Raw genomic sequence first — 10970 nt, forward strand, 5'->3', positions numbered from 1 at the left:
ATGTTAAGTAATTTATATTTTGCAGAAAGCACAGATACTGGATCATCTCCAGTTTTTCAAGGCTCAACTTTGTCTGGGGATCAGTTGAGATAGTGTGACTGAGTGCATGAACAGAGGAGGATATAATAATAATAATAACAATAATAATAATAATAATGGATTGCATTTATATAGCGCTTTTTGAGACCCTCAAAGCGCTTTACAATTCCACTATTCATTCACTCTCACATTCACACACTGATGGAGGCAAGCTACAGTTGTAGCCACAGCTGCCCTGGGGCAGACTGACAGAAGCGAGGCTGCCATATCGCGTCATCGGCCCCTCTGGCCATCACCAGTAGGTGAAGTGTCTTGCCCAAGGACACAACGACCAAGACAGACAGAGCTGGGGATTGAACCGGCAACCTTCAGGTTACAAGAGCTTCCCAACCCCCTGAACCACGGTCCCAATATTAGTGGATCTGTAATGTGCATGGCATCTACTAAGTTGGGTTTCAGAAGTGGAATTCATAAACGTATGATCCGTGTTGTCTGAAAACAATACCTCTTTTTGCTTCTAAGTCCTGTCTGCTGAATTGATCTGCTGTACCACGCTGATTCTAGCGGTTTCTGTTTGATCTCCTCATTCTTACAATATAATTCACCAATCATTGCAACAGCACACAAACTACAGGAGGCTAGAACACAAGCTCATCTACTGTGTTTACAATGAAATCTGACCAAACTGATATAATCTGTGTGGGCTGTAAATATTACAGCCATCTGTTCTGGCCAATATGTCTGAGGTACTGGAAATCAAATGAAGCTCTGCTTCGCTGTGAGCACGAACTCTAATATGGCAGACAGTCAGAGTTCGAGATGGATGATGGGTGTGATATATAAATCAAGGCAGGTTTAAGTTTCTTATTTTGGGTCTGCTTTAGGATTTTGTAAATTATTGCCTTCATCTTGTCTCCCAGGAATGCACTCACTACAACTGCCTACATGATAAATTCTACCAATAATTTATGAATTTCCTTCTGCTGAACTTGCTGATCTAATGCTGCAATATTGTCTCTCTGTCGTAGGGATTCTGTACGGCACTATGACACTAGAGCTGGGAGGGAAAGTTACCATTGAGTGTGAGAAAACCAAATGCGTAGCAGAGCTGGAGTTTAAACTGAAGGTATATTTTCTGAAAAAAGAAATGAAAGATTTGTTTCACTGGTTGTTTATCTAGTCAACTGTTTGCACTACAGCTGTTTTAGTAAAGGTATTCCATTTTGATTCTGATCACTTCAGCCTTTTCTTGGAGGTTCTGGCTCTGTAAATCAGATCAATGGAAAGATCTTTGTCGGAGAGGAAGTACTGGCCACTGTTGATGGACACTGGGTAAGAACCTTTATCCTCTTGATCTCGTATGCAGTCTCAGGAGCTTGAGTACATCTTTCAGCATCATTTGCTACCACTCACCACTGTTTAGCAATTAGTACTACTCTGTAGTACAGAATAGATAATCACAGGTTTAGGAGCAGCTGGAAGGTGCATAAAGTAAAGGATCTCTTCTGTGTTGCTCTCACAGTGGCTTTGAGCATCAAAAAGCAAAAGTAAAGAAATTCAGTATTGTTATTTTGTTTTCTAGATGACTTTTGGGATCTTTTGGGAATGGCTAAAATCTTGGGAACATTTTAGCTTGGTAGTTTCCAGGTTGGATTGAAAATAATGGCAGTGTATTTTTATGTAGAGCCTTATGGATGGTTGTGGTCAATTAACTTGGTTAAAAGGGCTAAACTTTTGTTCAGGACAACGAGGTATTTATTCACGAGAAGCGCTCAGGCCAGCAGGAGATTTTGTGGAACCCAAGTCCAGAAATTCGCAGCAGTCGCCTCAAGAGACAAGTGGTCCAGTTAGACCAGCAGGGAGAATTTGAGTCCGAAAGGTAAACCACAAAGATCATCTGTGTTAATTCTTAATTTGAGTCTCATTGAGTAAACAAATGCAAAAATGTGTGCTAGCATGATAACTGATAACTGTAATAGTGGCTTCCATTTAACATGTGTCAGTGACCCAAAGCTCAGAACTTTTAACTGCAGACGTTATTAGATATCCAGACGAGGTGGTGGCTGGGATGTCATTATATCTCACTGTACACAGCTGCTTCTGACTTTTTAGTGACAATTCATTGCCCACTGTGTTTTTCCCATTTGCATCTGATTCTAATATGCTCTCGGCAGACTGTGGCAGCATGTGACCAGTGCTATCATGGATAGGGACCAAGTGCGTGCCACCCAGGAGAAGTTTGTATTGGAGGAAGCTCAGCGGAGAGAGACCAGAGAGAGAGGAGACAAACCCTGGGTTCCACGGCTTTTCCATCAGGACTCTGTCACCTCCGAGTGGACCTACAAGCACATGGAGTATGAGCACACTCACACACACACACTAGGGCCTTTTTTTATTCAGGTTATAAGTGTAGTAAAAGGTGACCTGTGAAGGAAGCGGTCAGATAGAAATGGTGTGAGAATAAATACTGATATGCCACAATACATGTCACTTGAAAGAGTCAGGTGCTGAAAGCTGAGATAAGCTGGCTGTAATTTGTGCCAGTATAACCAACAGTTATATATAATTACAGTAACAGTATCATGAGGTATATAATACAGGACGCCAGTACTGAAACTGGTACAGAGGTTATTAGTCAGTCAGAGGTTATTGCTAATTACTGTAATAAACTTTACAACAGGAAAAAAGCATAAATAAAATCAAATGAGTCACTGTGATCTAGCTCACCATATCTCAGACATAACGCAGCACTGCAGTTTATGGTTTATTTATAGTATTTATAGTCCTTTGGTTGTTGTTTCGCAAATGCTTTCATGCACGCTCGTGCATATCTCCTTTTGCAATGAATACTGTGGTTGGGGACTTCAGGAAGACCTACAAGCACTGTGGTATCAGCAAGTGGGGACAAGCAAACAAGGATCTGAGGAAGTTTAAATTGCACTGGTTTATTTTTGCAGCACGCGACCGTGGGACCCTGAGCGCTGTTTTGTTCAGTTTGAGAAGGATGGCGTGATTCAGACGCAGGAGAAAAGCCAGAGACAACACAACGGACTCTCCTACAGCCACAGCTGGGCCAGTCAACAGAAGGTTAAACTGAAATGTTTACTGATGAGCCTTTCAACGACATTTTATCAGGATGAAATCTGAGCTTCTTTCTTCATACTAATACTTAGTTGCTGCAATGTCACTGACGAGCAGTGTTGGGCAAGTTACTTTGAAATAGTAATTCAATTATAGTTACTAGTTACTTCTTCAAAAAGGTAACTGAGTTAGTAACTGAGTTACAATATTCTAAAAGTAATTAATTACTTGGAAAAGTAACTATTATGCTACTTAAAAAACAAAAAACAAAGAACGTTTAACCCTCTGGGGTCCAGGGTATAATTGGCCATTTTTTACTACTCTTGATTTTCTCTCCACATTTTACCTTTAAAAACTATTTACTTTGCCTTGTTTGGTATCATCCTTTTTAGCGCAACCTCACGTGCCTGAATTTACAGTTATGTTCTCATTTTGTCATACTGTATAACCAGAATTGATCTAAAATCAGACAAAACCATAAAATCAGAGTAGAAAAAGTTATATTTTACTGTAACAACCATAAACATGTTTAATGAATCATATTTCATAACTTCAAATGCAAATATTAATTGTCAATTTAAAATCCTATGCACAAGTTTTGCAAACAACAAAGTTATTTGCATCCATTTACCTTTTACCCTTTTTTTTAAATAAACATTTCAAACTATTTAAAGAACAATCAGCTGTTCTTCAATAAGATGCCACACAAATTATTTGTGCCACTCCAAAAAGATCATTTCTGTCCACTACAAAGGAGAACATGACAGCCTGATACCTGCAGGTCTGACAGCAGCAGGTGTATCACTCCTGTTTCTACCTGGAGACAGCAGTCGCCTCATTGTTCTGACACACAACACAAAACTATCCACAACACTACACACTAACTACACAAGACAACACATTAACTACACACTCCAAACACGCTAAACGTCACAAATCTCACATCTCAAAACTCGCTCTCTCTCTTTTCCTGCTCTCTCTCTTTCTTTCGCCCTCTCTCTTTCTCCCTCTCTCTTTCTCCCTCTCTCTTTCTCTCTCTCTCTCTCTCTCTCTCTCTCTCTCTTTGTCTCTCTCTCTCCCTCTCCGTCACTCCTAAAACTTTTTTTTGTTTTGTTTTTTTGCTCATAAGCAGAGAGTGCTTGCTAGCGCTAACGTGGCGAAACTATTGAGGAAAACGCGCCAGATATAATTGTTTATCATGACTCTGGTTTTATGTGGCCTATCAACACAATTTAAAAACTGGCACCTTGTTGCTTTGTCTTTAAGTGGTCATGTGATTGACTTACCACGACTACTTTATTCTTCCTCAGTCAAACAGCAGCGCTCATGCGATTGTTTTGCCCCTTAGCTCCAGGTGTTGTGCTAGACAGTGATCGTGATTACCGTCCGCGGGAGCCGCGCAGCAGCTGCTTAAAGCTGTAGCGTCCAGATTACTTACAGCTACTTCCTGCAGCTGATATAAGATGCGGTAAGCTGAACACAGCTTCAACCGTCTGTTTGTTGAAAAATAGTAACGGACCGCGTTTCCTTCTTAGTAACTGTAACGGCGTTGTAACGATAGGAATAGTAATTAGTTAGATTACGCGTTACTGAAAAAAGTAACGCCGTTAGTAACGCCGTTATTCCCATCACTGCTGACAAGCATGATAAGCCCCTTATTTTTAGCCACTTGATATTCATTGCAGTTTACCCAGATAGCCAGTGTTGTGTCAGGGTGCAGTATGCTGTGAATTTTCCTGAAGTGAAGTTTGTTGCACATCTCCTCTCAGGCTGAGGTTAACGGGAAGCATAGGAAGGCCAGCAGTCAGCCATCTAGCTGCAGCCAGAACACTGAGAGCAGCAGCACCACGCCAGAACCCACACACGAGTCCTCGGACAATGAAGGTGAGGTGTACGTGCATATACACCCCCACCCAAAAATAAAATAGCTAAATAAATCTAACCTTCTGGTGTCTTATCATTGGTCTCTCGTGTGTTCTGTACCTAGGCTATTCTAACCAGTGTGCCCGGTGCAGTAAAGAGATAAAGGACATTGCCATATTAGAGGCTTCCATCACATCTATAAAGAAGACACAGCAGGATATCCAGAGGTGAGAGTGACGCAACTACACTTTAGTGCAGAAGAGAACAAAGTGGGATATATGTTTTGGGTTCTTTTTATTTCTTCATTTTGGAGCTTATTGAACAGACAGTAGCACATAGCAGCGGTCCCCAACCTTTTTTGCACCACGGACCGGTTTATGTCCGACAATATTTTCACGGACCAGCTTTTAAGGTGTCGCGGATAAATACAAAAAAATAAAACCTGTACCAGTACCAAAAAAAAGGAGATTTATTCATAACACATGGGAAAACAGAGTTAACGATAAAAACTGATAAAAAGCCTGAAAACCATAAATTTCACAGAGAGCGCCTCAAATCTCGCGGCCCGGTACCAAACAAAACACAGACCGGTCCATGGCCCGGGGGTTGGGGACCGCTGGCATATAGGACAATGGGGAGAGAGCAGGGAAGTGACATAAAACAAGGAGCCTGGAGCAGACTGGAATCCGGGTCCCTGCAGTAGCCTCTTGGCATAAAGGACACCATATGCCAAGACCATATCTGTCCCCCATTTGCAAGGTTGTATAATTAAGGGAAAACAGCCCTGTAAAAAGATGTAAGAAGACTGGTTTTGAAGTAATTTGAGTTGTAAATGTATAGCACAGTGTAACTTCACTTTGCCTTCACATGTAACACAGCTTAGTCACAACATGTCATTAGACTGTCTCAGATTGCAACAGGTTTAAGCTGCAAACATGGACATATTTTCATGGAAAATTGTTAATTGTGAATCTTCTGATTGGAGTGAAGAAAAGAAACCTCAATGTTAAACTCTAGATGGTATCATTTAATCTGTTCAAAATTAGAGAAGAGCAAAATATGAAGCCAACGTGGGCGTTGGACTGCTTTCACAGTTATTGTAAAATTATCTAAATTTACTTTAAATCTTTCAAAATCACAGAGCTGAATATTTTTGAAGCAGTTTTTGGAGCAATCTGGACAAATAAAGAAGAGATCTACTATCAGCAGGTACGTTAGGCTTAGGGGAGATTTAAATTCATCTTATATCATCTATCTACTGATGGAATTAAAAACAGTCCAGAATTAATTTTCCAAGCCTAGTTTAAAAGAGATTTTTTTAAAAAACAAAAACAAAAAAAAAACAGGGAAATGCAGAGCAACATATCACCCAACAAGGCTCAGAACATTTCTTAAAGTACATCGGGTATGATTTACACTTGCATTTGGACCCAGGAACCAACAATGAATCGGGATCTCAAACCTTACTCATTCCAGAATTCAAGTATTTTATCATGACATTCAACAAGGAACCAACATATACACATCCACTGGGAAACGAGAAGAAATCAGAGGGAGCACTGTGTTTATGAATCAAGTAAATCACCCCCTGCCTGGTACCATCTCAAAAAAATATGTAAGCACAATTCCACCTGGTCAAAAAGCCCAGGAGGCCAACAGCTGCGATCCACCACCAATCCTCCTGACAGTAAACCAGTACAACAGATGTTACAAAGAATGGGAAAAAGACCCGAACACACGTCTCATATCAACTACAGCCTGAGAGCCAGTGCTCTCTGAAACGATGTGATGCAAGACTTGAGGCAACAGAGCTCATAGCAGTGATTAAGAATAGTTGAGGTGCCTTACATAAACACAAAAGTGATGTATAAGATAAAAAAATGTTAACAAAAAATGCTTAATGCTACAGGAGACCATCCAAGGAGCTCAGGAAGTGATGAAACGATATATGTTCGGATGAAGCTGTAACTCATCAGAGGCACACGTGCATCCGAAGCCAGTGCAGAACTGTTTGCACAATATATTGAAAGGTTCACATAAATGTACATGATACAACGCAGCTGACTGGCAATAATGTGTGGGGAGCAAACTGCTGTTCTGGAAAATGTTCATGTGTTGCTTGGCAACAGTCCAGTCCCAGTCCAGCTGTGTAACTATTTGTGCTAATGGAGTCAAATATATGCTTAAATAAACTATTCCTAATGTATCACTTGTTAGTGTTATCTAATGAATCCCACATACAGAACTGCTGTGTTCCACCTACTCCAATCAAACATTATCAGCTTATGATGATAAAATGATGATATATTTTCTATGTTTTTGTTTTTTATAGATTTTTAACAGTAAATGCAAACATACAGAAGAAATTGATTAAATTAAGAAAGAACTCACAGTGGTAGTAATTATGTTTTACTGGTGGTGTTTATTTCTAATGTGACAACTGCACTTTAGAGTTCTGATACTATAAAAAGTACAGCTTAAGTGAAATTAATTTTAACTTACTAAATTTCCTTTAGTAGTTGAAATTCCTGCAGTATAAAACGGACTCCGCAGCATATTAGATCCAGGGATTAAGAACAGTTCCACATGTTCTCCATCACTAAATGAGTACACTCAAATTACTGTGGTGATTTAGCCAGGAAAAGAGAGCCACTTTTATGACACAGAAACTGAGATTTTATGCTTGCTAACCATTACTTTTGTTTCGTCCTACATCTCTCTGGAGGTTAAAGTACTGACAGATTTGGTGATATAGTTTCACTGGAATTGAATGTTGGAAAAAGGCATTTATGCTTGTTTTTAGTAGGTGTTTACATTTTCATTCATTGTTATGATATTTAGTTTTTGGCTTGTGACCCTTAAAAAGTGTACAGGATGTGAGTAGAACAATTTGAGTGTTTCTAAACTAAAGTATTCAGAAACTAAACCAGAGTTCAGGAAATGGTATAAAAAATTTTAACTCAATGACTTCAGTCACCCTGCGACATGTTGTTTTTATGAATTCCTGTTGAAATTCGTTCAAACAGTTGTTGATCCTAAACCTTATCTTCCTGCAGGAACCTGGTGGCTCTGAGTCGTCAGATGGCTCGTCAGAGGACAACAGACGACAGCGTGTCGCTGACAGGCCGTCAGTGTCTCATCCTCTGTGTTCTGCTCCTCTCCCAGCTCCTCCTCAACTACGTCTTCACCTGAGCCAGCTCCTCAAGGAAGGAGTTTCCCACTGGCACTGATCTGGCATCGGGGCCCTCTGAAAAGCACAAACTCTAATTAACAGAGGAGGGCAGGGACCTCAGATCAGTGCTGGGGGGGCAACTTTGTCCCTTTCTTTTCTCTTTAAGGGAGGGAGCCTGGACCTTACAGCAATAAACACAGCCACCGCCTGTCAGTCATCAGCAGAGAGAAATGGCACCCCCTAGTGTAGCCAGACTGAAAGAGCACCGGCACCCAAGCACTTTGGACAGGAGAGGAGGAATGAAAGATGAGCACGGTTCAGAAGATTTTAAATAAAGGAAGAAATGTATGATTGAGAATGATTTAGCAAGAAGAAATGACAGAGAGGATGTTTCACCATTCCTTAGTGTCTTTTATATTGCCCTGCAATACTGTTTATCTGTGAGTGTGCCTGTACATGTGTTGTCTGTACCTACAATAGGCCCTTTGGGTGCAGGCAGATCACCACTTGGACTACTTCTTCCCTAACACTCCAGATTTTTGGGCCTTAATGCTGAAGCCAAAATAAAAAAACAAAACAAAACAAAAAAAACAACCAGAAGAAATACAAATGAAGAAGGAAACTCTTCTCACAGTGCAATTGTGTGTTTTGTATCGGTGTACACTAAAATACACTCTGTCTCGTCTGTTATTGATGATGCATTTACCAAAACAGTATTTATAATCCGAAAGGACAAAGAGTACTTGTTTACAGGCAGCACTGCTTCTGTTTGTAGGAAGGATAATTGGAACGGGGCAGGGCCGAGAGCCAAACTGAGTGTCTTTGTATTTGTGTGCCTGTAGTGCAGTAACTGAAGGGATGATAGGATAGCACCTATTGGTCTAGACCATGACACTAGAGTGTACAATCAGTTACATAAAGAAGCATGCAGAGGATGAAACGGAGGGAATAAGGAGAGAGAAAGAGAGGAAAACATAATTAATACTTTGGCCTAATAGAAGGGGTTTGTGTGTGCATCTCGGTCTTCAACATATTCAAGTGACTGTTTTAGATGTAAACACTTAGTAATGAGTTGTTCTTTTTTTAAGTCTTTTAATCAGTTTGTATATATTTGTCAGGCCGTCTATTTCAAAAAGAGATTTCAGAATGTATTTATTGTGTGATTATCTTTGACTTTCCTAATCTAAATCAGCTTGGAGGACAGAGACCAGGGGTGACAATCGATCTCCTGGGGCTTGTGTAGGTTTGTCATTTTGTATATGTGAGTGCATGTATGTGTGTGTGTTAGTGTGATGGAGCACACACGAGCGAGGACGCCTGTATGGCCACGCTAAAAAAAGCCATGTCTGTGATGTTGGTTTTTACTGGTATATTAGTCCTTGAATTTAAGCCTCATCACCAGTACCGATCTGCACAGCAGGAGATGATGGACAAGTAGAAGAAGGAAGTCGACTCTTTGAATGCTGTTATTTAAACCTTAATTTGTTTTTCTTTTCATTACTATCTCTTTTCTACACTGCTGCCATGTTGTGGGATTCTACACGCCAGATTTTTTTGTCATATGGAGCAATGTGATGAAAACATGATGATTGTCTGATGTTTTCACTCATACCTGTTGACTACTGTAGCACTACAGTAAAATGTTTTAACCCTGCCTCTGCTTCTGCCTCTCATTAATATTCAAAATCATATCCAGTGATATTCACAATGCTGCAAAATAGTTTTCTTTGCAATTCTCCTACTAGAGGGCGATGTTGATGTAGGTAGGTAAAGACATTTCAAGGGGACTGTATCACATTTGCGAATTGCTAATCTTTTAAATGACTGTGGGGGGTGTCCTTCAAATATATAGACTTTTATTCGGTCAGGAAAATTTTTTTTAAAAGAACATGCGCATTGTGATTCAAGCTCAACTCCTTTAATTTGTTACTTTAAAGCATATTTAAAATGATGCATCACACCACAAATCAAAACCAAGATGTCAGTTTCACCTTTAAGAGATTTCTTTGCTTCCTTGTGTTTGGGAGGGGTACCAAAAACTTTGGGTCGCATCTGCGATAGTAACTTCATTCAGCCCTGAACTCAGGCCTGAGAGTACAACTTGACGAAGTAGAAGTCTTCAGCTAGACACCACATGGATTGATATCTCTGCCACACTGAAGTCAGTTACCCTCTCCAGTGAGGGTAACTGAATTGTTTGGGGTTCAGGAGGCAGTATTATTAAGCACTGCTAACATAAAATCAATGTACCGGTAATTTAAAAAAAAACAAACAAACATCGGAATTACTTACTTCTAATGTTATTAAAGGAAACTACGTTTGTTAAAATAGTTTGAAAATACTACTGCTAATTTGAAAATACTAATACTGCTGCTGTGGTTTATGCTCAGAAATTAGTTTGATTTCTTCTGTTTGAATTCACTGCAGATAGTGCCAATTTAAAAACAAGTCTCAGTTGCTGGACAAAACAGTTTGGTGTGCCTCAATGTGATATAAACTTTTTGTCAATAATAATAATTATATTCATAAAAAAAATCTCCTTGTTTGATAAGCCGTTATCTAATTGTGCTGTTATAGCCATTATATTGCATATAGTACAATTAAAAAACATAGTGTCCTAAAGTCACCATGAAATTTTAACTTTGAATCTGTGCTGATTATTTGCTTTTTTTCTACACATACATGGAGCTTTTGGGGAATTGGTGTCTTGTTTAAAACTTAGTGGGCAGTTATTTGATGAGACATATCTATCTATATCTATACCTTGATAGATATAAATATATCTAGATAATTAGTTTCAGGATGTTTTAGCAAT

General features: G+C 39.6%; 1 protein-coding gene across 2 annotated transcripts in view; it reads left to right on the forward strand.

Moving 5' to 3' along the window:
• Positions 1 to 9809, forward strand: part of osbpl5 (oxysterol binding protein-like 5) — a 47584-nt gene extending 37775 nt beyond the window's left edge. For both annotated transcript variants that reach the window (XM_031740833.2, XM_039614720.1), the window contains 8 exons: positions 1068 to 1165; positions 1282 to 1371; positions 1782 to 1918; positions 2214 to 2393; positions 2997 to 3126; positions 4890 to 5004; positions 5108 to 5210; positions 8040 to 9809. In XM_031740833.2, the coding sequence (XP_031596693.2) occupies positions 1068 to 1165; positions 1282 to 1371; positions 1782 to 1918; positions 2214 to 2393; positions 2997 to 3126; positions 4890 to 5004; positions 5108 to 5210; positions 8040 to 8175 (989 nt within the window). In that variant the 3' untranslated portion in view covers positions 8176 to 9809. The remainder of the gene's footprint in view (positions 1 to 1067; positions 1166 to 1281; positions 1372 to 1781; positions 1919 to 2213; positions 2394 to 2996; positions 3127 to 4889; positions 5005 to 5107; positions 5211 to 8039) is intronic.
• Positions 9810 to 10970: the final 1161 nt, after the last annotated feature.

Source organism: Oreochromis aureus, linkage group 7 (assembly GCF_013358895.1).
Source record: "Oreochromis aureus strain Israel breed Guangdong linkage group 7, ZZ_aureus, whole genome shotgun sequence".
Classification (NCBI taxonomy): Eukaryota; Metazoa; Chordata; class Actinopteri; order Cichliformes; family Cichlidae; genus Oreochromis; species Oreochromis aureus.